The 26964-nt window shown below is 48.6% G+C and overlaps 1 protein-coding gene across 1 annotated transcript in view; it reads right to left on the bottom strand.

Moving 5' to 3' along the window:
- The window catches only part of TENM4 (teneurin transmembrane protein 4), a 1459233-nt gene that overhangs the window by 59065 nt on the left and 1373204 nt on the right, over positions 1–26964 (bottom strand). Inside the window, exons 21-22 of the mRNA XM_060274010.1 lie at positions 24860–25076; positions 4140–4259 (exon numbers count right to left, since the gene is read on the bottom strand). Coding sequence (XP_060129993.1) covers positions 4140–4259; positions 24860–25076 — 337 coding nt within the window. The remainder of the gene's footprint in view (positions 1–4139; positions 4260–24859; positions 25077–26964) is intronic.

The raw sequence follows: 26964 nt of genomic DNA, 5'->3' as shown, positions 1-26964 counted from the left end.
GTCAGCTTGGCAACGAATGAAAGCAGACATAGGGGGTCCCAAGAACGTATTCACACCTGTCCAATGGTGCTTTGGGTGGGCATACACCTAGGCTGAAACCACCAAGATTGCTGGACTATATAAAGAAGACGCTATGGGGGGAAAAATTGAGATTTTCAGAGGTGAATATTCTCTTGAACTGTATACCCAATGTAAGGAAATTGACAACAGGACAGTGAGAATGGATTCCATGTGCCCTAATGGTGGCTGAGAGACTGATGCTGATGAACCGGAAGAACAGAGATACGATTCTCCTTGGCTCAACAACACGGCAACATTGGCAACTTAAGAATGGACAGCTTATTGACACAGACTTTCTTTGGATGAATACAATGATACCTGGAAAGAGCTTACAAAGAATATAAATGTAACACACACACACCCTTTTTTCAATCTCACTCACTTTTTTATTTCTTTTCTCACTCGGTCTTTTTATAAATGAAATTATTCCAATAAAATGTCAATAATAATAAAGATTGCAACCACCTCTTCTTTCTCTATGCACCTGGGCAAGTGCAGGATAACCTCATTAAGAGGACAGCTTCCCACTGTGTATAAAACACAGTGGTGCCTCACTTAACAAATGCCCTGCTTAACTAAATTTCCGCTTAACGAAAGGATTTTTCGAGCGGAGATTGCCTCGCTAGACAAATTCATTTTATGAAAAATTCATCTAGCGAATCGCGGTTTCTCATAGGAATGCATTGAAATTCAATTAATGCGTTCCTATGGGCAAAAAAAAATTCAAAAAAAAATTCAATGCATTCCTATGGGATTCGCTAGACGAATTTTTCGTTATAAGGGAAGACCCATGGAACGAATTAAATTCGTATAGCGAGGCACCACTGTAACTACACCCAGCCTTGGTTGACGGCAGTCTAGAACAGGGGTTCCCAAACTAAGGCCCGGGGGCCGGATGCGGCCCAATCACCTTCTTAATCTGGCCCACGGACGGTCCGGGAAGCAGCATGTTTTTACATGAGTAGAATGTGTCATTTTATGTAAAATGCCTCTCTGGGTTATTTGTGGGGCATAGGAATTCTTTTCTTTTCTTTTTTTAAATATAGTCTGGCCCCCCACAAGGTCTGAGGGACAGTGGACCGGTCCCCTGCTGAAAAGGTTTGCTGACCCCTGGTCTAGAATGTAAACAGCATGGTAAGGATAGGCACAAACAGTTCCACATTGGGGGAAACCCACCCTTTTGTGCTTTGAACAGGTTAGTGTGTCCACAGCCTTACAGCTCTGGAGACGAAAACCTGGGATCATCCCAAATGTGTGCTTTAGACAGGATAGATTCTTTTCTTTTTTGGCATAAAGTGATAATAAAACACTTCCATTTTTTAAAAAATCTTTTTTTCAAAATATATATATAAATGAAGTGAGATGTTTATTCTGCAATTCAAATAGGGACATCAAAAACTCTGGCCGCTCGCTTTTAAAAGCCTCCGTTTGTTGCTTGCCAGCGAAATGAAGAGCATTTAAGTCTTGACGAGGGCATTTTTTAAAACAGTTTTAACATTTTTAAACATTTTTAACAGTTAGTTAGCATTTGGCAAAGCCTGGAAAGCAGCCTGGGGCTGAGGATGAAATGTCGTGGTCGGGGGGGGCGGGGTGACTACAAAAAGCACTGGGGTTGTTTTCCTTTTAAATACTAAAAAATAAAAAGGAGTTCAACAAGCGGCTGGAAAAAGAAGGGTCGTTTATAAATGAAAGCATCTCTTCTTTGCCTCACTGGCAAGCGGAGTTGCCAGGAACAGTGAACTCTAATGAGCTTTAGAAATGTGCTTCCTTTCGGCACAGCCGTGAAACTGGGCTGAGGGAAAAAAGGGAAGGAATCGATCTCAAGCAGGCGACGAAAACACAGAGGCTACATTGTTGTTGCGGGAGATGCAGCTAAGTCATCGGCTCCTGCCTTCGCCTTGAAGTTACCTTGATGAGGCCAAGAAGCGATGAAGGAACGAGAAAGAGAGATAAGACCCACACCGGTGGAATCAAAACGAAAACCGGCAGCAAAACTCTCCTCCTATCAAGAAGCATCAAAGCGTTCTCTCTGACAAGAGGATGGCCTGGCCTTTGCGAAAGCTCTTTCAGAAGCGTGCGGTCTGCAGGCCTACCTAGTCAACGGCTCAAAGCGAGAATTTTGTTGTTGAAAAAAGAAGAGCGAGTTTTACAGCTTGGCCCTGCGAACTTTTCCGCTGAGGTGGAAATGCACGCAGCCTTAGCGGCCCTCTCCCTAGTCCCCTTGGAACGCCCCACTCCTCCGTTCTCCTGGCACGGCTGGGACTCAGCCATGGCACCCGGAAAACAGCCGGTGCTACTACTACACTGAGGTTTCCAATGTTTCAACGCAGCACGCACCTGAGATGCTTAAGAGGACACTGTGCGCTGCGCGATAAGGCAGCTAAAACCAGTGTCGGTGGGGAGGAATGGCAGGCTGGAAGCTGCCTCATATTGACAAAGGCCGCTGGTGCCTGTAGCTCGGCATAATTTACAAGGATTGCAACCATCTCTCTGGGGGTTCAGAGAGGAGTTTACCTGGAGACGATGGGGAATGAGCAAGGGACCTTCTGCAACCAAAGCAGATGCTGTACCACTGAATCATGACCCTTATACATCGAGGCAGCTTCACAAACCACAAAAGATCGCCATTATTATAACTCAAGCGCTTTCCATTGAATTTTCTGGAATTTGGCTGGTTTGGTCTTTTACTATCTACATCAGGCATTCCCAAACTTCGGCCCTCCAGATGTTTTGGACTACAATTCCCATCTTCCGCGACCACTGTTCCTGTTAGCTAGGGATCATGGGAGTTGTAGGCCAAAACATGTGGAGGGCTGCAGTTTGGGGATGCCTGGTCTACACCAAGGCCTTCCATGTATTGTTGGATTCCATTTCCCGCCAGGTCCAGCTTCCTTGGAGGTTTCTAAGCAGAGGTTGGATGACTGTCTTTAGTTTAGATTCCTGCATTGCAGGGGGTTGGATTAGGACAGTGTTACTCAACCAGTGTGCCTCCAGATGTTTTGGGACTACAACTCCCATCATCCCTAGCTAGCAAGACCAGCGGTCAGGAATGATGGGAGTTGTAGTCCCAAAACATCTGGAGGCACACTGGTTGAGAAACACTGGATTAGGAGACACTCTGGGGTTCTTTCCAACTCTATGATTCTATGCACAGCAACCAATCCCTACTTTTCCCACTGTAGTTTAAGCCAATTCTTTCCCTTATTTGCAATACCCCGTGGTAGGAAGTGCATTTACCTGGCTACCACTAAGTAGGATTGCCTATTTTCCCCCACCCATCGCCTAATAATAATAATATTAACAACAACAACAACAATTTATTATTTATATGCCACACATCTGGCTGGGTTTCCCCAGCCACTGTGGGTGGCTTGCAAAATAATAATAATAATAATAATAATAATAATAATAATAATAATAATAATGTGATAAAACATCAAACATTAAAAACTTCCCTAAACAGGGCTGCCTTCAGATGTCTTCTAAAAGTCCGATAGTTGTTTATTTCCTTGACATCTGATGGGAGGGCGTTCCACAGGGCGGGCGCCACCACCGAGAAGGCCCTCTGCCTGGTTCCCTATAATCTCACTTCTCGCAGGGAGGGAACTGCCAGAAGGCCCTCGGTGCTGGACCTTAGTGTCCAGGCTGAACGATGGGGGCAGAGATGCTCCTTCAGGTCTACTGGCCCGAGGCTGTTTAGGGCTTTAAAGGTCAGCACCAACACTTTGAAACGTACTGGGAGCCAATGTAGATCTTTCAAGACCGGTGTTATGTGGTCTTGGCAGCCGCTCCCAGTCACCAGTCTAGCTGCCGCATTCTGGATTAGTTGTCGTTTCCAGGTCACCTTCAAAGGTAGTATCGGGAGTAGCAGCTTTCCTCAGAAGTTGGAAGGGTCTGACTCCCCCACCTAATTCGCAGCCTACTTATTTATTAGTGCCAGTCCAGACCCAGCAAGGAATGAAAGGAATCTGCAAGCACCCTATGAAACAGACAAGCTGATGTTCATAGCCAAGCCTCTGCTTTGAAGCCAGCCTTGCACTTCATGCAATGAAAAGGCGGAAAGGGGCCCCCATACATACCTGCCATCCTGCCTGCTGATAGTGTAGCCGAAAAGAGGGTTGTTGACAAAGCTGATATTCACGCCGACGAGCGGGGTCCCGTCCGATGTCATCACCTGCCCACGAATCACACAGGGGTGGCTGCGCGGAGGAGAGAAAGCGTCAGAAGCTTATTTCTTAATCCTGCCCTCCCAGTGGCCAAGCGCCACGCCTGGAGGCTTTCAACAGTTTGAAATCGTGGTGCAATAATAAAAAAAATAGACATGTATTAAAACCGCAAAGAACTTGACAATAAAAAAAAAATTGTGTGTGTGTGTGTAATATGGTACATTTGGAAATAGAACTGACACCAAACCTTCAAAGTCTTACAAATTTGCACTAAATCTTCAGTACAAAGCCCCAGTTCTGTGCTTTTGCTACTGCAACCTCCGTTTGCATATGGGTGTGTGGCAAAGGATGCATCTTATGAACCCTCCTGCCTAGAGGGGAAATCCCTCTAAGCACAGACTGGTGGAGCAGCTCAAATACGCGAGTCCCTGCCCCAAGCTGCCTGAAAGGATCCTGCCCAGGGAAAGCTTTATCGAGGTGCGGAAGAACCTCTCCCAAGTTGTTGGATCCCATCAGCCCCAGCCATCATGGCCACCGGTCAGGGATGTTGGGAGATGTAGTCCAACAGAATCTGCAGGTTCCCCATCACTACTAAGGCAGCCCATCTAGGAGAAGGAAAACTCTGACCCTAAACCTCCTATTCAGGAGAAGAGGCGGCGAAGGTGTAAACCCTACACAAATCCAGAGCGGAGTCCCTAAGGCAGTTGGACGGTGCCTTGTACGCCTGCTTCCGGCAACTGCTGCAGCCAAGCTGGTGCCAAATGTGTTGCTCTGCTTTCCTTTGGATCACATCGGCGAGGACGAGGGCGGGGGTCTTGTTGTCTGGGCAGCCCAGAACCTCCAAACACAGGGGCGTAGCAACGGGGGGGGGGAAGGGGTGGGCCGCCCCTAGCTCCACTCTGTGGGTGGCAGCGGTGCCTCCACACCTCCACTGCTGATGCAGCCACCGCCATCGAGGAGAAGGCCCCAATGTCCTGGCTGCCATCCACCACTCAACAGAGTGGCTGGCCCGCCTGGCGGGGCGGGGCAGCTCGCCGTGCGAAGCTTGCTGGGCTGGGGCGGGGAGCAGTTGCCTTAAAACATGGGAGCCTGTCCTCTTATGGCGCTGCACTGCGCCCCAGCCCAGCAAGCTACGTGCGGCGAGCTGCCCCACCCCGCTGGGTGGGCCAGCCACTCCATTGAGACTGGCATGTAAAGCAGCCAACGGTGAGGCTCTGTTGGCTGCTTTACATGCCACTCAAGAGAGTGGCCGGGCCAGCGGGGTGGAGCAGCTCGCCGCACGGCGGAGCTTGCTGGGAGTGGGGAGGTCCTCTTCTCCGCCCTCCTCCCTTTCTGTCTCTGCTGCCGAACTGCATTCCTCGTGCTCTGTGTGTTCAGAGAGGAGAGGCAAGCGAGCAGGCCGGGCAGCCCGAGGTGCGCTCATCCTGGTGCACGCCGTGACATCAGGACGCATGCGTGCTGCGGAGCGATGCCCTGCCCCCAGGGACTGCTGCCCCGGGCAGCCAAGCGGCACCGTTCGCCACTGTCCACTGCCCAGCCTTGTGCCACAGGGCTGGTGGCTGTTAATGCAGAGGCTTGACTTCGCCCCTGGAGGCACACTCCATTTTCTCTCAAGACAGACAGATGCTAACAAGTGATACATGTTGTTGTTGTTGTTGTTTAGTCGTTTAGTCATGTCCGACTCTTTGTGACCCCATGGACCATAGCACGCCGGGCACTCCTGTCTTTCACTGCCTCCCGCAGTTTGGTCAGGCTCATGTTGGTAGCTTCGAGAACACTGTCCAACCATCTCGTCCTCTGTCGTCCCCTTCTCCTAGTGCCCTCAATCTTTCCCAACATCAGGGTCTTTTCCAGGGAGCCTTCTCTTCTCATGAGGTGGCCAAAGTATTGGAGCCTCAGCTTCACGATCTGTCCTTCCAGGGAGCACTCAGGGCTGATCTCCTTCAGAATGGATAGGTTTGATCTTCTTGCAGTCCATGGGACTCTCAAGAGTCTCCTCCAGCACCATAATCCAAAAGCATCAATTCTTTGGCGATCAGCCTTCTGATACATGGAACATACCAAAGAATTGCCGGCACATTTACGGGGATCTATGCACATTCACTGGAATCAAAGCTCGCCCTGTACGGCGCAAGGCAGTTTGCACCCTTCAGACGCAGAACTGGTGCCGTTTCTGGGAGATCAATGAGGTACTACTTCCTGTCACGTGATGATGACTGTTCCCATGGTGGGAGGCTGTGCCCCTCTGTATGAAAGCTGCTGGGAATTACAGGTGTGGAGAGCGCTGTGCCACTCAGGTCCTGCTCACCTGCTTCCTGTTATGGCCATATGGTTGGCCGCTGTGAGAACAGGATGCTCGGCTACGTGAGCTTTTGGCTTGATCCAGAAGAGCTCTTCCAGCAGAGCACGCTAGAGAGAAATACTCAGATTTTCTCTGAACTGGAAGGGGCAACAGGAGCAGGGGAGAGTGCTTCCTTTCTTCTTTCTCAGATTGGCTTGTTGAGCCGAGGGCTTCTTGAAGTGAGAAGGGATGATCGCCGACAAATGTGGCAACCATGCTTCTTCAGTCTCAACTGGGCACTGCGCCATCCCCCCCCTATTGCTCCCTAGTCTCCACATTTAGAACTGCTTTGATTTCCCCGTCACAGATCTGTTAGCAACGGATTGAAGCTTGATCTCTGCTACTGGTTATTCCTAGAATATCTAATCCCGCTCAGGCCAGTTCTCCTCCTCCGAAGAAAAGCCTCTCTCTGATCTTGTTCTCTCCTGGTCTGAGTTGCAGCCTAGAGGGTGGCAGGCTTGCCTTTGCCTTTTCATTTCATCTGCCTCTTTTATCTCAGGCCCCATCTGCGCACGATACAGTGAAAGGGGCGGCAGAGCACTTTAAATCATTGTCGCTTTCCCCAGAGAATTCTGGGAACTGTAGTTTGTTAGAGAGTTCTCTGCTCTCCTCTAGTAAGAGGGATCGATTGTTAAAACACTCTGGGAATTGTGGATCTGGGAGGGGAATAAGTCTCTCAACAACTCTCAGCATCCTTATTGACCTGCAGTTCCCAGAATTATTTGGGGAGAAGCCATGACTGTTTATAAAGTGATCTGATACCCCTTGTGTGGTGCAGAAGGGACCTGAGATTCAACCACACATTAATCCTTCTTCTACCGCAAGCCAGCTATTTTTTTTAATCATCTGCATGTCTTAAGTTTGTTTGCTGTTCAAGTAACTAATACAGTAGAAGATTGATTTACATGAAAGCAGTGACAGGATGTGAGTTTAGCTGGAGGGATACACACTCAGTCTTATAATATGTGTTGAAGTCAGAACAAAACCATAACTTGAGCCACTTTCTGAGACACATTGGCTTTTGGAGCTGGCATGAGAAATAAGGTAAGGGGTGCAAGAGGATACTAAGTTTGGGGTATTTCCACACAAAGACATACAGTGGTACCTCTGGTTAAGAACTTAATTCGTTCCGGAGGTCTCTTCTTAACCTGAAACCGTTCTTAACCTGAAGCACCACTTTAGCTAATGGGGCCTCCCGCTGCCGCCACACAATTTCTGTTCTCATCCTGAAGCAAAGTTCTTAACCTGAGGTACTATTTCTGGGTTAGCAGAGTTTGTAACCTGAAGCGTTTGTAACCTGAAGCGTTTGTAACCCGAGGTACTACTGTATATGAAGGTTCTGAAGTTTTTGAGGCTCTGGGAAGAACCTTGAAGTTTTTGAGGCTCTGGGAAGAACCATTTCAGTCCCAGGGTGGAAGAACACATTATAAACTGCCTGCATCAGCATAGAATTGTAGAGCTGGAAGGAACCCCGAGGGTCATCTAGTCCAACCCCCTGCAATGCTGGGAATCGCCACTCAAGCGCCTGTGACATCCAACCTCTGCTTTAAAAAAACCTCCCATGAAGCAGAGTCCACAAAGTCCATGGATGCTTCAGTTGTGATTCCTACAATGAAGGGGGGTTGGACTAGATGGCCCCTGGGGGTCCCTCCCCACTCTACAACCCTACGATTATGGGCAGAAAGACAGCACAGCAGAGGCAAAGCTGGGTTAGAGATGCACTAGTTCTGCTTGCACGAGGCGCATTCAGCAGCTCCCACAAGAGGTAGCGACAGACAAAAGGAGGCAGTTCTTCACACAGCACAGATTAACCTATGGAACTCATCCCCACAGGAGGCAGCGACACCCACCAGCTTGGATGGCTTTAAAAAGAGGATTGGATAAATTTGTAGAGGAAAAGGCTGTCCATGGCTGCCAACTCAGGACCGCAATACCTCAAGGACCGCCTCTTTCCATATGAACCTACCTGGACTCTGAGATCCTGTGCCCCCCCCTCCTTGAGAGGTATGGTGGGTGGCAACGTGAGAACGGGGCCTTCTCTCCAGTGGCTCCCTGTCTCTGGAATGCTCTCCCCAGAGAAGTTCGCCTAGTGCCTCCATTATACACCTTTAGGCGCCAAGCAAAAACGTTCTTTTTTAACCAGGCCTTTGGTTGATTTGATGGACATCCGGTGGCCATTTAAAATGTGGCTCTTTTGGGGAGTGAGGGGTTATTGGGTTGTTGTTTTTATTTTGGTTATATATTTTGTAGTTTTCTATTTTGATTTTGTTCTGTGAACCTCCCTGAGACCTCCGGGTATAGGGCGGTATATAAACTCAATAAATAAAAATAACAACTCTGATAGCTACATTCCGCCTCCATCTCCAAGAACGGCGATGCCCCTGAATACCAGTTTCCAGGGCCTAATACAAAGGCAGAATGCTGTTGAGGATTCCCATTTGGGGCACCTTACTGGCCACTGGGAGAACAGGAATTATTTATTAAATTTGTATACCCGCAGATCTCAGGGTGGTTCACAAAATGAAGTTGCATTTGTCAAGGAGGGCGCGGGGCTGATCCAGCAGCCGAAATACAGTCCCTTCTCCTGCCTCATCCTCCTGTGGTATAGTCCCACCCCGAATCTGGATTTAGAAAGAGGGAGGGAGGTGGCGAAGCCTTCCCTGCACTTGAATGAAGGGAGCCCAAGAAGGATGGGAGGATGAAGAAGGAACCTTTGGTCACATGTGGTGGACATGCCCCAAAGTAAAAGACTTCTGGGAAAAGATTTACAATGAGTTGAAAAGGGTGTTGAAAAACACATTTATTTTTTTAAAAAACCAGAACCCTTTCTACTTAGAATAGTAGGGGAAGAAGTCCCCCCCCCCAAAAAAGATATTACTTTCTTTCTGTATGCCACAGCTGCTGCGAGGCTACCCCTCGCCAAGAATCGGAAGACTCAAGATATACCAAGTATAGACGATTGCCAGATAAAGATGACAGACTTTATGGAACTTGCTGAACTGACTGGGAGACTCCGCGACCAGGAAGAAGAGACGGTGGAAGAAGATTGGAAGAAATTCCAATGATATTTGAAAAAAAATATGGTGACACTGTATTTAAGATCCCTTAGGGAAGTAAATATAGGCTTTCGGTGTAAAGGTAGAATGTAGGTTAAGTATAGAATTAGTGCAGAAATGGTTTATTTGTAAATTGTATGAAATTGCCAAAGATGAATAGAAATGAAATTTAGATGGAGGGGACTGAGGGAAGTCACCTAATGATGTTAAGGAAAGTTATGATTAATGAGAAGTAATTTTTTTGTGTTGTTTGTTTTATTTGTATGTATAAAATGAATAAAAAAAGAAGGATGGGAGGATGAAAAATGAAGAGGAGGTTTAAGTCCTACACTTTGCCTGATATTTCTCCCCCCTTTTTTTCTATTTCCCCCAAGTGATAAAACTTACCCCGTTTGGGAAAAGCAATTAACGCCATGCCTTGTCAGCACCTGGCCTCTACTCGGTCACCCCGTCCTTTCTGGAGGCGAGACCGCTTCTCCCACAATGCACCGAGCCCCACAGGAACCTGGTTAATGCTAATTTAGTCAGTCGTTTCCTTCAGAAGACCTTGGTCTAAATGCAATTACACTGCAAACAAGCTAACTGGTACTGCAAAGAACCCCCCCCGCCCTCTGCTCTGCCCAGGGAAGTCTCTCGATATATGTACATAAAATTACCCCTCCTGTTAATAGGAGGAGATCTCTTTCAATCAGTCTTGCCTTGCCAATATGGAATGCATATTCGGTAATTTAGCAACACTTATTTCCACCCCACCCTTGTAGCCGAAGCCTCGGCAATCTGATGAATTATTAACATATTTCCTCTTATGAATTTGCTTGCCTTTTAAAGTCATTTTGGAGATTGTTTTGATGCAAGGCTGGAGAGCTCTCTTTTCACTGAAAGCAGCTATTTAGTCAGCGTTTTTAATTAGTCCTTCCCAAAGGGGCCTTCTCTAGTAGTTTTTTTTAATGACCTTTTGGGGTTTCTTAATATTTTGGGAATGGTAATTCATCGCTGGATTTCAAGAAAGCGGACGGCAATTTAGGCCTGCAGTAATTTCGGCCTGTCATGTTATTAAGTAATGCATAATTCACCTGGAGAATAAAGTTATAATGTTTCTGTTTTCCCTTAGGTGAAATGGGAAAGTTCTTCTCAGAGCAAAGGCAGTAGTGCTGGAGTTCATGGTCCATACACAGCCAGGGAAATAAAACGCCTTGCATTCTGCAACATGCATAGCTGCCAAGAATCCCATATCTGCCGGGAAAACCCCTTTTTTCTTACCGTTTCCCGGCGGTCTCCCATTTGGCGGAAAATCCCGGCATTGTCCCTTTAATTTGCTTCTTCCCGGCGGCCATTTTTCTGGTGCCGCTTTGCCCTTCTATGGGCACCAGAAAATGGCGCCGTCGGCGTCTGAAGTCGCTTCCGCGCATGACCGGAAGTTGCGTGACGCGACTTCCGGTTGCGGTTTGCCCTTCTATGGGCATCAGAAAATGGCGGCGCCGGCGTCGGAAGTCGCTTTTACGTGTTTCTGGTCATGCGCGGAAGCGACTTCCGGCGCTGGCGCCGCCATTTTCTGGTGCCCCTAGAAGGGCGAAGCGCCACCGGAAGTTGCGTCACGCAACTTCCGGTTATGCACGCGCTGCCGATCCTGGATCTTTACGATCCGGACTTGGCAGCTATGAACATGTCTCATGCAATCACTCCTAAACATTCATTTACCTTGTTGTCTAGGAAATAATAGAAAGAAAAGAGGAGGAAAGGCCCTGAGCCGACACTCAATCCCTTAAGCACTACACTTTTCCTCTTCCTGTGAAAGGGTTGCCCATGTTTAAATGTAAGTGTAATATGTAAAATGCAATATAAACACCAGCAATTGGGAAACACTGGCCTGCGAGCGCTGCAATTGGAGAAGAGCCCTTACCAAAGGTGTCATGGGCTTTGAAGACACTCGAACTCAGGACGAAAGGGAGAAACGAACTAAGAGGAAGGCACACTTGGCAAACCCTCACCATGATCAACTCCCACCCGGGAACCTATGTCCCCACTGTGGAAGGACGTGTGGATCCAGAACTGGCCTCCACAGTCACCGTTTCCTAAAATTATGAGTAAACATACAAATTAATCTTGCCATCCAAGAGGCTTCCCTTCCTCCTTGTCTGGTTGTTTTTATTTATTTGAGTGGTTTTCTCTCACATTTTGTATGGGGTGCGGGTGGCGCTGCGGTCTAAACCACTGAGCCTCTTCAGTTTGCTGATCAGAAGGTCAGCGGTTTGAATCCCCGTGACGGGGTGAGCTCCCATTGCTCTGTCCCAGCTCCTGCCAATCTAGCAGTTCGAAAGCATGCCAGTGCAAGTAGATAAGTAGGTACCGCTGTGGTGGGAAGGTAAACGGCATTTCCATGTGCTCTGGTTCCCATCACAGTGTTCTGTTGCGCCAGAAGCGGTTTAGTCATGCTGGCCATACGACCCACATGGCGCTGGCTCCCTCGGCCTGAAAGCGCGATGAGCAACCCCATAGTCATCTGTGACAGGACTTAACCCTCCAGGGGTCCTTTACCTTTCATATCCTGATTGTATTCTGTCAAGAAACCCAAGGTGGTGTGTTTATGTGGCTGGTCAAGACCAGACCCAAAGCTTGAGTGAAGTGCTGGAATCAGGCCATAGTACTGATGTTTTCTTTGGGCCATGATGGTTATGCTCTGCATCCCTGGCCAGAGGTGTTTCTAAACGCCAGTTGCTGGAAAGCACAGGGGAAGAGGGTCCTCCTTGTGGGTTTGCTGCAGGCCTTTGGGTGGCTACTGCGAGGACAGGTTGGGGGGTACTCCAGGATCCTCTGCTGTTGCTTGAGCCTCAAGTGGACTTGGTGGTTCTGAGTGCCTCCCCTCAGTTTCAGCTGATACCCCATCTGGACAGGGATAGCCTAACTTTTTGTCTTTGCTCTGGTAACCTCTAGGTTGGAAGACTGCAATGCGTTCTACAGTGTGATGCAGCAGCTAAAAAAGCCAATGCAATTCTGGGCTGCATCAATAGGAGTATAGCATCTAGATCAAGGGAAGTAATAGTACCACTGTATTCTGCTCTGGTCAGACCTCACCTGGAGTACTGTGTCCAGTTCTGGGCACCACAGTTCAAGAAGGATACTGACAAGCTGGAACGTGTCCAGAAGAGGGCAACAAAAATGGTCAAAGGCCTGGAAACGATGCCTTATGAGGAACAACTTAGGGAGCTGGGTATGTTTAGCCTGGAGAAGAGAAGGTTCAGGGGGGATATGATAGCCATGTTCAAATATATAAAAGAATGTCATATAGAAGAGGTTGAAAGGTTGTTTCCTGCTGATCCAGAGAAGCGGACACGGAGCAATGGATTCAAACTACAAGAAAGAAGATTCCACCTAAACATTAGGAAGAACTTCCTGACAGTAAGAGCTGTTCGACTGTGGGATTTGCTGCCAAGAAGTGTGGTGGAGTCTCCTTCTTTGGAGGTCTTTAAGCAGAGGCTTGACAGCCATATGTCAAGAATGCTTTGATGGTGTTTCCTGCTTGGCAGGGGGTTGGACTGGATGGCCCTTGTGGTCTCTTCCAACTCTATGATTCTATGATTCTACATAGGCCTGCATCTGAAGACGGTTCAGAAACTTCAGCTGCTGTAGAATTCGGCAGCCGCGTTGCTCACTGGGAGAAGACAGTTTGAGTATATTACACCAATCCTGGCCTGGCTTCATTGGCTGCCAATTAGTTTCTGGGCCCAATCCAAAGTGCTGGTTCCGACCTATAAAGCCTTAAACGGCTCAGGACTGCAATACCTCAAGGACTGTCTCTTTTAATATGAACCTACCCGGACCCTGAGATCATCCTCTGTGACCTTTCTTCGTGTGCCTCCTCCACAAGAGACCCAGAGGGTGGCAACATGAGAACGGGGCCTTTCTGCAGGGGCTCCCCATTTGTGGGATGCACTCCCCAGGGAGGCTCACCAAGCACCTTCATTGTATACCTTTAGGTGTCAGGCAAAAACGTTCCTCTTCAACCAAGCCTTTAGCCTATTAACATTCAATGCCCTTTTAAAATGTGTTTGTGGGAAAGGGCAGGGATATTGTTTTGATGTTTTGTTTTACTTATTTACTTGTATTTCTCGTGTATTTTACTCTCTGAACTGCCCTGAGATCTTATGATGAAGGGCAGTAAATGAATGAATGAATGAATGAATGCTGGACCAGATGGGCCACTGGCCTGATCCTGCAAGGTCTCTTTTTAGGCACATGGTCGTCCATACCCAGTTATAACAGGCACTGCTTCTTTAGGTGTGAGCTCCAGTTGCTCAATCCAACAGCTGCTCATAATTGCCACCGTTCTTGACTGTACCACTGGCAGAAATTAACTCCACCGTTGGCTCACAGCTGCTTAAAAGCATTATAACTTCAGGAGCGGAGGGAGAAAGGTATACGCGCACAAGGCCTAAATAGTTTTCAAGAGTTTGTTTTTGTGTTTGTTTGCCCCCCCCCCTTCCCAAGTGTTAAATAAGAATTTAAAAGACATTACAGGAGATTGCTGGCAAGGGAAGCCGGAAATGCGAAAAGTAGCCAACCAGAAATGCTTATTACGCCACCTGTGTACATCTGCAAGGGAGTTCTTAGAAGGAGCTGGCAGTCGGGAGACAAAACAAGCAATTAAGCTCAGCAGAAAAGCCCGGGAACAAACACAACGCCAGGCAGCGACTGTCAGGCTGTGTGTGGGGACCGCAAGCCTCGACGCGAGAACCCAGAACCTGCCTCGGGGTTTAATCAAGTGACATTGACAGGTGACAGGTCCCAGGCAGCCATTTGCTGAGGAACGGGCAGAGTGCAAGATGGAGGAAAGGAAGAAGAGTGACAAAATGTGTAAGCAAACTCGAATTAAAAACGACAACAGCACGGGTATTTTGCAAAAAACAACAAGAAACCAACACCGCAGGATCGTTCTACTACAATGATTTGCAATATTATGCTCCGTATCTACTGCAAGAAGCTCCATTGTTTTTATTATTCGTTATAGTCATTCGCTGGTTAAAAAAGAAAGAAAGAGCTCAAAGCCTTACCAAAACTGAAGTTTAAAAACAGATATAAAAACAACCTATAATATGCACAATAAAATTCACACAAGAGCAAATCAAACTGCACCCCGCTTAAAAAATATTCAGAAAAATAAAGCCCAAAGGCCTGGGGGAATAAAAAGGTTTTTACCTGATGCCTAAAAAGAGACAGTGAAGGTGCCAGGAGGGCCTCCCTAGGGAGAGCATTCCACACGTGGGGAGCCACCACTGAGAAGGCCCGTTCTCATCTCCTGCACCTCCCTTGGAGGGGGCACATAAAGAGGACTTCAGATGAAGAACAGATAAGTGGTCCCTAAGGTATCGGGTCCCTGATGTGCAATACTGGTTTTACAGGTCAAAAACAGCACTTTGAATTGGGTCCAGAAACTAATCGGTGTCGGATGCAGCTCTGTCGGAATTGGTGCTGTGTTCAGCCTGCCTTGCACCAACGAGCAACTTGACCACAAACCCTGCACTAGCTGCAGCTTACGAACCATCTTCAAAGGCAAGTCTCACATTTAATGCATTGCAGTAATCTAACCTACAACACCCCCCTCTGTTCTCCATTGTCTCCTCACAACCACCCTGTGAAGAAAGTGAAGCTTAGAGATGGTGCCTGGCCCAAAATCACCCAGGGAGCTTTATGTCTGAGCATGGATTTGAACTCAGATCTCCCAAGGCCAAGTGCCACACGCTATTCAGGGATGGGGGGGGGCAGGGCTTTGATCATCCAGATCAGTGTTTCTCCAATTTTGGTCCCCAGCTGTTGTTGGACTACAGTTCTCACCATCCCTGACCCCTGGTCGTGCTAGCAAGGGATGATGGGAGTTGCTGTTCATCAACAGCTGAGGACGCAAGTTTGAGAAACACTGCTCTAGGTCTTGTTGGACTCCACCTCCCATCAGCCCCAGCCAGCATGGCCAATGACCACGCAAGCTGTTGAAAGACAGGAGTCTGATGACATGTGTAGGACCACCTGAAGGCTGTAGGGTCAGGTTATTTGAAGAACTTTCACCCACATGGATCAACCTTTACCCTCAGACTGGCTTTGGAGGCCTTGCCTCTTGGTTCAACATTCAGATTGCTTAGATTGGTGGGCAAGGTGGAGATAAGTAGGCCAGGGAACAGATGGAAGGTGAGGCCAGAACTGTGGATGAGGAGCAAGGTATCAGTTCAGGACCATGGCCAGCGGCTTCAACAATATCATGGAGCTATTGGCAGAGCCTTAGGTCGCCGAGATGGAAGCCAATTCAAGCCTTTTTCTGGGCAGTGGGGTTTCAGCTTGTGGGGATTGCTTTGGAATAAGCTCCCCAGAGCTCTCCTGCTCCTCTGTGGAGCTTGTGGTCTAGTCACTGGAGTCCAGTGGCAGAAATGTCTTAAGGTTCAGGGCATGGGATGTGGGCTCTAGCAGTTTCCCATGAGAAGGACTGGGCAGGTGATTCATTTCCTCTCCGTCTGAAGATTCCTGGTCCAGAGCCATGACAACAGGGTCTTTTTATTGGCTGCCCCCTAGTTTATATTAATCCCTCCCAAAGGATGTGGGATTGGCCCTGTCTGCGGCACCCTTCAAGAAGCTGTTGTTCCCTTTGGCTTTTACCTAAGATTATGCTATCAAGGTCACTGGGCTTTTATTTTATTTTTTAGATCACTGGGTTTAGACTGTTGGTTATTGGATTCCAGAATTATATTTACGTCGAGTTGACAAATGTTTTAAGCAATACCCAATTTGCGTTCACTGCTCACTGGCTTTCTGACATTTTGTTAGCAATTTGTTTTTAATTACACTATATCATTGCAGTTCGTAAGTTGCCCAGAGAGAATATCTGTTCTGAAAGGAGGCCCCGAAATCCTTTGAACGAATTAACGAACAATGTGGAGAAGATTGGAGGTGTGCAAAAAAAAAGGGATGACTCTCTCACACTGGCCCTGACTTTCTTCGGAGGCTTAACCAAGAATTACGAGCTGATCAGGGTGTGGCTCCTTTGTCAATCTTGGGTTGCCAGCAAACGCCCGACCCCCATGACCCTCTGGAATCAGCCTTGATGGCAGAAGTGATGGAGACAAGGAGGAGTTAGGAGAGCAGCTACCACTTTCTCAAATGATAGGAGTTATCGCTCTTCCACTGGCTACAGCCGACTGTCACAAATCCCAATTCTCCCCTTCTAGTCTTCGTAACGGTGGGGCTTTTGACAACTGAAGGAAGAACGCAGATCAAGGAGATGGAAGGGTGCTATTTTTGATACTTTCCCCACCACCCCAAAAGACTGTCAGTGATTAAGGAAGTTTCAACACAGGGAAGAGAGAGAAATGGACAGGTGCTTCTGGCTGGTTGTCAGTCACACCGACAAGCAAGGGAAGCATTTTTCCTCTTCTCTCTCTCTCTCTCTAGCTTCTACAGTGCTGCTATACTGCCTGTTTTATAACTACTGGTCCGAATTGTTCTACGAAACCAGGAATGGTTGCAAAACAAGACCAATTGGTGAAACCCAAATGTCCAGGCAAACACTGTGGGTTTGGATTAACCTAGCTTTTTCCAGGTGCTGGGTTTTATTTATTTATTCCATTTCACTAAATTTATACACCGCTCGATTGGTAAAAAGCCCCACAAAACTCACACACAATTCAAAGCAGCCTGCAAAACAATAAAACACTGTGTGTGGGGGGGGGATTGCAACAATACTTGTTAAAAGTTAAAATAATATAACAGCCTGGAGGAGACCGAGAGGAGAGATGATATCCGTCTTCAAATAGCTCAAGGGCTGTCACATGGAAGATGGGGCAAGCTTGTTTTCTTCTGTTTTGGAGGGTGGGACTCGAACCCATGGCTTCAAGCTACAAGAAAGCAGATTCCGACTCAACATCAGGGAGCACTTTCTGACATTAAGAGCTGTTCGACTGTGGAAAAGAAGGTTGTGGGCATGCCTTCCTTGGAGGTTTTAAAGCAGAGGTTGGATGGCCATCTGTCATGGATGCTTTAGCTGAGATTCCTGCATTGCAGGGGGTTGGACTAGATGACCCTTGGGGTCCCTTCCAACTCTACAATTCCGTGATTCTATGGTTCTCAGTTAAAATTCTCACCAACTTCCTAAGCACTTGGGTAAAGGTAAAGGGACCCCTGACCGTTAGGTCCAGTTGCGGCGGACTCTGGGGTTGCGGCGCTCGTCTCACTTTACTGGCCAAGGGAGCCAGCGTACAGCTTCCGGGTCATGTGGCCAGCATGACCAAGCCGCTTCTGGCGAACCAGAGCAGAGCACAGAAACGCCGTTTACCTTCCCACCGGAGCAGTACCTATCTACTTGCACTTTGCCGTGCTTTCAAACTGCTAGGTTGGCAGGAGCAGGGACCGAGCAACGGGACCTCACCCCGTCATGGGGATTCGAACTGCCGACCTTCTGATCGGCAAGCCCTAGGCTCTGTGGTTTAGACCACAGTGCCACCTGTGTCCCTTAAGCTCTTGGGTAGGCTTCTCTAAACAAGAATGTTTGAGCAGGTGCCGAAAAGAATACAGTGAAGGCATTTGCTTGATGTCAATATGCAAGGAGTTCCAAAGTGTAGGACCTGCCGCATGAAATGATTGAGTTCTTACAAACAGGTATTATGTGGCACTTGTGAAAATGCCAGTTGTGGCACTTGTGGAAATGCCAGGAGACCTGAAGGAGAGTCTCCACCTCCATCATTATGCCCGGACACTGAGGTCCAGCACCGAGGGCCTTCTGGCGGTTCCCTCGTTGCGAGAAGCCAAGTTGCAGGGAACTAGGCAGAGGGCCTTCTCGGTGGTGGCGCCTGCCCTGTGGAACGCCCTCCCAACAGATGCCAAAGAGGAAAACAACTACCAGACTTTTAGAAGACATCTGAAGGCAGCCCTGTTCAGGGAGGCTTTTAATGTTTAATAGATTACTGTGTTTTATTCTTCTGTTGGAAGCCGCCCAGAGTGGCTGGGGAGACCCGGCCAGATGGGCGGGGTATAAATAAATTATTATTATTATTATTATTATTATTATTATTATTATTATTATTATTATTGTTGTTGTTGTTGTTGTTGTTGTTGTTGTTGTTGTTGTTCTGCAGAAGGAAGTGGTTGAGTGGGCACATTTTAGAATTCAATCTCATAGGTAAGCTGGTCCTATGTAAGGGGTTATATAATAATAGTATATGAGTAGCTTGGCCCAGTAATCTTATTATGATTTTAAAATCAGATTCTGATTTTAGGTTGCATGCTGTTCCTTAGGACTGGGAGCTCATACCCCAAATGCCTTAGACTTTGCTGCCTGCACTGATTCTGCCGATTATCGAAGTCCCCACTTTTTCATCTCAAATTGGTAATTTGTAATTGAGGAGTTCTTCATGTCCTTCGGTCTGAAGTCCTTTCCCTTCCAAAGGAACCTGATCTTACTCAGGCCGCCCTGAGCTTTCCGCGGCTCAGGAAAAGGGTGATCGAACTGGAAGGCTCAGCTTTGGGTGATGAGATGTTAAGTAAAACAAGCTGTTCTGGTTCCTCCTGAATGCTCCTAGGTTTCTGGGAAAACCGTGATCTCTAGTTGTTAAGGGATTCAATTAGGCAGAAAGCAATGGAGGGAAAACTGGAAATTCCTTGGGACGTAATAAGATAGACAGGCGAAAGCCTTGCGTTTTCCTCGGCTTAAAACACACCGATGTCATCCTAGCTCTGAGGCCGACAAGAGGAAGAGGCTGAAATGTTCCTTAAGCTGCCAAGTTTGGTCATGGCTGGGACTCGTGTGTGCTAAGAACATAATAAGAGCCTGCTGGATCAGGCCAGAGTCCATCTACTGTCGCAGTGGCCAAACAAATGTCTGCGGGAAACCAGCAAGCAGGATATGAGCAGCAGAGCACCATCTCCCCCTGTGGTCTTTAGTGACTGGTATTCAGAAGCAGTGCTACCTCCAAAGGAAGAAAGGGAAAGGCAAGCAGGGTGCCCTGAACCAACCAGGAACAACCTGAACCAACTAGACTGTAGGAGGGGGGGCAGGGAAGGGTCTATCCAAGTGGGAGAGCCTTGCTATGCTAGCAAGAACGGAAAATGCAACGTATGCGGCTCGATGCCTGCATAAAATACCCTGGGGTGTTAAAAAAAAATACAACGTAGAATCATAGAATCATAGAGCTGGAAGAGACCACAAGGGCCATCCAGTCCAACCCCCTGCCAAGCAGGAAACACCATCAAAACATTCTTGACATATGCCTGTCAAGCCTCCGCTTAAAGACCTCCAAAGAAGGAGACTCCACCACACTCCTTGGTAGCAACTTCCACTGCCGAACAGCTCTTACTGTCAGGAAGTTCTTCCTAATGTTTAGGTGGAATCTTCTTTCTTGAAGTTTGAATCCATTGCTCCGTGCCCGCTTCTCTGGAGCAGCAGAAAACAATCTTTCTCCCTCCTCCATATGACATCCTTTCATATATTTGAACATGGCTATCATATCACCCCTTAACCTTCTCTTCTCCAGCCTAAACATACCCAGCTCCCTAAGCCGTTCCTCATAAGGCATCGTTTCCAGGCCTTTGACCATTTTGGTTGCCCTCTTCTGGACACGTTCCAGCTTGTCAGTATCCTTCTTGAACTGTGGTGCCCAGAACTGGACACAGTACTCCAGGTGAGGTCTGACCAGAGCAGAATACAGTGGTACTATTACTTCCCTTGATCTAGATGCTATACTCCTATTGATGCAGCCCAGAATTGCATTGGCTTTTTTAGCTGCTGCATCACACTGTTGACTCATGTCAAGTTTGTGGTCTACCAAGACTCCTAGATCCTTTTCACATGTACTGCTCTCAAGCCAGGTGTCTCCCATCCTTAGAGCTCCCCTTGCAAGGGAACAGCAGTTGCTCAATTGTCTGGTGGAGTGCAAGTCAGGCGCGCCACCTGGGAGGGGGCTGTGCTCTTTGGCCCCCCAAATATTTATTTGGGCAATGTTCAGGGGGCGGAGGAGGCAAGGCTTCCATGGTTGGCTTCTTCTCCTCTTCCTGCTACAGCTGCCAGGGAATGAAACCTTGGCTCTCCCCAATGGGGAACGAGCATGTGATGGGCAAGCACCATGCATGGAGCTCGGTGCATAAGGCGCTCAGGGCCTGCACGGCACCCAGGGTGCTCAGTGCAATGTCCGCAGGAGTTGGGGGCTCTTTCCCCAACAGCTGCTGCAGCAGCCAGAGCTTGGGATGCAGTGTGACATCACACACACACACAAAACCACCGCCCCCCCAATCTGCCTCGCAAGTTGGCGCGTACGGTACAGGTAAACCAATGGCCGAAGGCAGTGCATGTTGGGCCGAACTTATCATGGAATGACACTCTGGATTTCTATCAAACAAGCGGTGACGGCAAGCCGCCTCAACACTGCTATAGAGAGAAAAAAAGTGCAGGGTAAAGAGAGAAGCAAGAGATATAAAAAGGACAGTGATGAATTAGCTTGATGTGTAAAATGCAAAGGCCTCTTCAAAAGATCCGTGCCATGCTGCATTATTCATGGGCAAGAGGGTGGGTTTTTTTTTGGGGGGGGGGGTGTTTGTGAAGCAAAGGACAAAACTCAGATTGAGCACCCATACTGAAACCATGCATTTTATGATGGCAAATCGAGCCGCCGAGACAGATTCCAAATGCAAAGGACATCTCTCCGCATCATCTTGATGAACAGATAACAAGTGCTCTCGTGCCACTAGATCATTCCCTTTATTGATTTCCTGGCCACTTACTCCCGCTGTTTGCTTCGTATCCTTTAAGCCATTTTCAGCTGTCCGTCACCGTAAAAGATTGGCACGGGAGATCCGCTTGCGGTATCAAGTCGCCGGCTTTCCAGGGCGACACCCAAGAAGAGCCCTCTTCTCAATCTCTCTGGAGTGGCGAAAGGTCGCTGGATTGCAGTAGAGGGCAAAACGCTTGATGCCTACATGTCACAAATGAATAGGGGGGGGGGGGGAGAGCACTTGCAGGAAGTGCTAAGTGCAAGCTGCTTCGCTGCGTCTAGCCTCCAAAGTCTGGACCCGATAGATGCTCAAGAATCAGTGCACAAAGAGCGATATGTGGATCTAGGGTTATGTTGAAAGGAACACAATTCCCTTCCTTGTCTGCTGAACAAATAACCTTGCAGAAGAAAAGAAGTTTAATTCTTCAGGTGTCCACTGGAGAGTCCCGTTTTTGAACTGGAGAGGATGGGACCAGGCTGATGACCAAATTGCTGCTGCTGCACACTGGATTATGTCTGGTGTGACCTGGAGCCCTTCTTGCCAACCATCTGTGGAAGTGAGGGTGCCAAAGAATTTCCCACCAGCAACTCAGGCCCTGGATGTGCTTGCAAGGAGGCTACAAACCCCAGGGGCTAGACTGCACAGGTCTTCCTGTGTGGCTCTGGACTCAGGACACATCCAGAAACTGAGTTCCTGCTTACGGCTTAATGAGCCACGGAAATGCCTCATTTTTGCTGGATTGTGCTTCATTTATGAATAAACAAACATGGCAGGAAGGCAGAAAGCAGTGTGTTCACTCTCCAAGCGTGAGTGTCCTGGGCAGGGCCGTCTTAAGCGCCCCTGGCGCCGTGGAGCGACGGATCCCTCCAGCACCCCCCCGCCCCGTTTCCCAGCGCGGTGGGCGGGCGCAGCGTGGCTACCACAGGCGCTGCTGCGTGGCGGGCGGGCAGGCACAGCACGGTTGCCGTGGGCGCAGCTGCGCGTCAAACCGGCAGACCGGCCGGCAAGCGGGCAGGCGCAGCTCGCAGGCGCCCTCCTGGCGGGCCGGTGCCATGGTGCCCTGCGCCACCGGGGGTCTACCTAGAGCCGGCCCTGGTCCTGGGCTCTATTGGAAGGAGATGCAGTGCACAGATAGATTTTGCAATTCCGCCAACCGGTATCTCTGCGGACTCTGCACAGTATTCAACAAAGTAGTTCCACTACTTTGCAAGGACCTTTGGTTGTGCAACAGAACAACTCTCCTCTCTCCTCTCCTCTCCTCTCCTCTCCTCTCCCCTCCCCTCTCCTCTAGTGTGCTCCTCCCAGGTCCCCCTAAATCTCCTCTGGGTTTCCCCCCAATCTCCCACTGCAGATTTGGGGAGTGCGCCAGGAGAGGAAAGTGAGTGGAAATCTTTGCATGAGCAGAAATGCCTGGCTGGATACTGCCCCCTCTCCCTCCACAGGCATTCTGCTTATCATAATGATGGCAGATGGTCTCCTGCACAAACGTGAGCTCCCTGATTCACGGGCACCGCAAGCAGAAACCAAAACAAAGCATTGCAATATGGTGTGTTTCCGTTCATGCCAGCCAGTCAGCCATACCCTTCTCCGTGGAACTCCATTCCACTCTACCCCCTCCCCAACCTGTTTCCTTCCATAAATTGCCACTCAGAATTTGTGTCCACAGAGCACACTCAATCCTCATTGGGCTATTGCAGGGCTTCTCCTTTTCTCCTAGGCTCCCCCCCCCAATATATTTTTGGTATTTTTGCAAACCTTGGGCTGGGTAGGGGAACTGTGGGCCTGTAGGTATTTGCCGACTTCTGGTGTGTGGACATTGCAGAGTTTTGGCTACAGAAGGACCAACGGCAGGAGAATTGAGACCGCTATCAATTTATATAGGCAGGTTTCCTAGCTAGCTGGTTACGACGGAACTTAGAACAGCCTCTCTGCGGGGAGAAGATTAGCCGAACTGCAACAGGCAGGCAGGAGAAACCTTGCAGGTCGTTGGGCTGCCAACTGGAAAAGCTCATTAAACCTGACATCAAATCTACGCGTAACAAAACGTACCTGTCTGTTGAAAGAGCAAACAGACCCAAACCGAAAACAGCAGCAGCAGCACCCCGCCCCAAACACAACCTTATTAGGTATGGCTCTGGTGTGATGTTCACTTAAAATGAAGTTCCTGGGAGACAGAAATGCCACAGGAAATGTTTTTCTCCAACAGTCAGCTGGGATGGTGGTGGGATGACATTTCCAACATCATCACTCCAGCGCAGGCTTGTTTATTACAAGGCTCGTGTTGGCACCGGAGAGCAGATCATAGCTTGTTTACGCCACCGAGATTGGGAGATTGATAACTCAGGGTCGCTGTCCTGAGAAAATAACTCCTACCTACAGGACGAAGGCATCCTGGGGTTTTCTTTAGCAACGACCCTTTGCCGACTATTTTGGAACAGCCCTGCCTGCACACACAAGGGAGTGAAGTGGTAGATCGCTGAGGCAACAGGCTGCACCACTTCAGACTGCAAACTGGTGTGTGTTGTGTGTGTGTGTCTACCATTTTCGAACACTCCATGTAAAAGAGAAAACGGACAGAGAAAATAGTTTCTCCTTATCCCATAACATTAGACTCCTGGGTAGCCAGTGAAGTGGAAGGCCGGAAGGCTCCAGAAAGATTCTAAAATTACTTATTCACGCAGTGCAGGGTTTAAACTATGGAACTCCCTCCCACATGAGGCAGTGATGGCCAACAATTTGGATGGCTTTAAAGGAGGACTGGGCAAATTCACGGAGGAGAGTGCTAACGATGGCTTGGCCGTTGCTGATTTATTTATTCCAGGGTTGTGTGTTCCTGACTACTGTGCCAGCCACACCATAGAATGGATAGCTCAGTTGGTTAGAGCGTGGTGCTGATAATGAATCATAGAATCATAGAATCACAGAGTTGGAAGAGACCACAAGGGCCATCCAGTCCAACCCCCTGCCAAGCAGGAAACACCATCAAAGCATTCTTGACATATGCCTGTCAAGCCTCTGCTTAAAGACCTCCAAAGAAGGAGAATCCACCACACTCCTTGGTAGCAAATTCCACTGCCGAACAGCTCTTACTGTCAGGAAGTTCTTCCTAATGTTTAGGTGGAATCTTCTTTCTTGAAGTTTGAATCCATTGCTCCGTGTCCGCTTCTCTGGAGCAGCAGAAAACAACCTTTCTCCCTCCTCCATAATGCCAAGGTTGCAGGTTCAATCCCGTATTCCTGTCTTGCAGAGGGTTGGACTGGATGACCCTCAGGGTCTCTTCCAACTCTACAACTCTATGATTCTGTGACCCTGAGGACAGAGTGTTGTTACGCTCAGGTCTTGCTTGTGGGCTTCCCCATTGTGGCATCTGGCTGGTCAGCCAGGAAAGCAGGGGTGCTGGACAGAGCGGTCCTTTGCCCTCTTCCAGCAGGGCTTGCTCTTATGGCACAAGAACACTTTTGATCCTTGTTGGGAGTGGGGCAAAGGAAAGAACTTACCCTCCGTTGAAAGGATTCTCCCCAGGAATGATGTGTGTGCTGTCCTTGCCAACCAGGAATTTGATCCGATCGTAGAACGAATAAAGGTTCTGCTGCGACACAGGGGGCTGTGTCTCCTGTATGATATCCAGGGGGTCCGGGGAGCCAAGGCAGAGTGTGTTGGTATGGCACAGCGGCTGAAGGCAGCAGTCTGGATCCATGCAGTCCATCAGTCCATCTGTGGGTCAGGCAAGAAAGGAAAGGAAAGAAACACAATCAATAGGCATTGCGGGGGAAGAAGAAGCAGGTGGCCAGAGCAATATTCACAGCAGCGAGAGTGTCAGGGCTGGTTCAGCTGCTGGGCAGCACAGAGTCTCAGAGACAAGCAGTGAAGTTAATTGTTTGTCCAAGAAAGCAGTATACAAACAGAAAATGATCAGGGAAAGACTGGACCTCAGTAAAGCGGTTTGGTGCACCCTTCCCTCTGCGATTTGTGAGACTCTCATCCTGAAAACACATATTTTTACTCAGGCCTTTCCTGATCCTCTAAGCTTTGATTCTCCTTCTTTGCTCGTCTGCTATTTTTATTTTATTTTGCTGTTTATGCAGTTTACACACAGACTAGTGACTGGGAGCGGCCTCCAGGACCACATAACACCGGTCCTGAGAGATCTATATTGGCTCCCAGTACGTTTCCGAGCACAATTCAAAGTGTTGGCGCTGACCTTTAAAGCCCTAAACCAGGCACCCCCAAACTTCGGCCCTCCAGATGTTTTGGACTACAATTCCCATCATCCCTGACCACTGGTCCTCTTAGCTAGGGATCATGGGAGTTGTAGGCCAAAAGATCTGGAGGGCCGCAGTTTGGGGGTGCCTGACCTAAACGGCCTCGGTCCTGTATACCTGAAGGAGCGTCTCCACCCCTATCGTTCAGCCCGGCCACTCTGAGGGCCTTCTTGCAGTTCCCTCACTGCGAGAATTGAGGTTACAGGGAACCAGGCAGAGGGCCTTCTCGGTAGTGGCACCCGCCCTGTGGAACGCCCCCCCATCAGAGGTCAGAGAGATAAACAACTACCTGACATTTAGAAAATACCTAATGGCAGCCCTGTTTAGGGAAGTTTTTAAATCTGTGATATTTTAATGTGTGTTGGAAGCTGCCCAGAGTGGCGGGGGGGGGGCAGATGGGCAGGGTATAAAATAATAATAATAATAATAATAATAATAATAATAATAATAATAGTATCCATGCAACTCACTCAGCCAGCACAAGGATTCCCTTCTCACTAGTGGCGCTGGCCCTGTGGAGCGCCCTCCCATGAGATGTCAAAGAGATAAATAATTGTATGACCTAGTGTTTGACATTAACCAGTGTTTTGACCACTTGCAAGCAAGTGAAGATGCCTGGGCGCCATGGTGTCGCCTGACATCTCCACTATCAGAAGATGAGGATCCTTGGATCTGGGCTATTTTCACACACACTAATACCCCACCCTGTATAATTCTACCCGTTATATTTTATCTGCACAATTGGAATGAATTTCAGGAACCGAAATGCTTTATCTGTGCAGCCTGAGCAGTAACAGTGAACAACGTTGTAGTTAACTGATGTCGCTTGTCTCCACTTACCCCAACCCCACTGCCCTGCTCCCAGTTGTGAAGAATATTCTTATGTGTCACAGTGGCCGGAGTGGACTACTTCAGAGTAACGACGCTACGCAGCTCTGCATTTTATTCTTTTATTGGTGCTGCGTATTTACAGTGCTCAAGTCATTGCTATTTACACGGAGCGATGTTGTTAGTCGGTTTCAGAACCTCCTAATGGCTTTTGGCGCGTCTTTCTCCAACACAAAAGCTTTGGCAGACCCATCCTCTTGCCCCTCCTCTTCCTGCGTAATTCTGGAGTTGGAGGGATGGGTCTTCCCCCCTTGCTTGCCCCTTCCTGTCCCACCTGGGACCCTGGCTCCTCTACCTTGCCTGAGCCTCGGACACGACTTCCTGCTTCCCCACTGGAATCGGAACTCTCCCTGCTTTCCCCTTTGCTCGGGGACGGGCTTGAACTCAGGAGGGGAGGGACTTCGCGATATCCCCTGTCCCTCACATCCACCCCCCTCCCAAGCTCTCCTTCA

The sequence above is a fragment of the Zootoca vivipara genome, chromosome 4, assembly GCF_963506605.1.
Source record: "Zootoca vivipara chromosome 4, rZooViv1.1, whole genome shotgun sequence".
NCBI lineage: Eukaryota > Metazoa > Chordata > Lepidosauria > Squamata > Lacertidae > Zootoca > Zootoca vivipara.
This window is presented reverse-complemented; position numbering and strand designations above follow the sequence as displayed.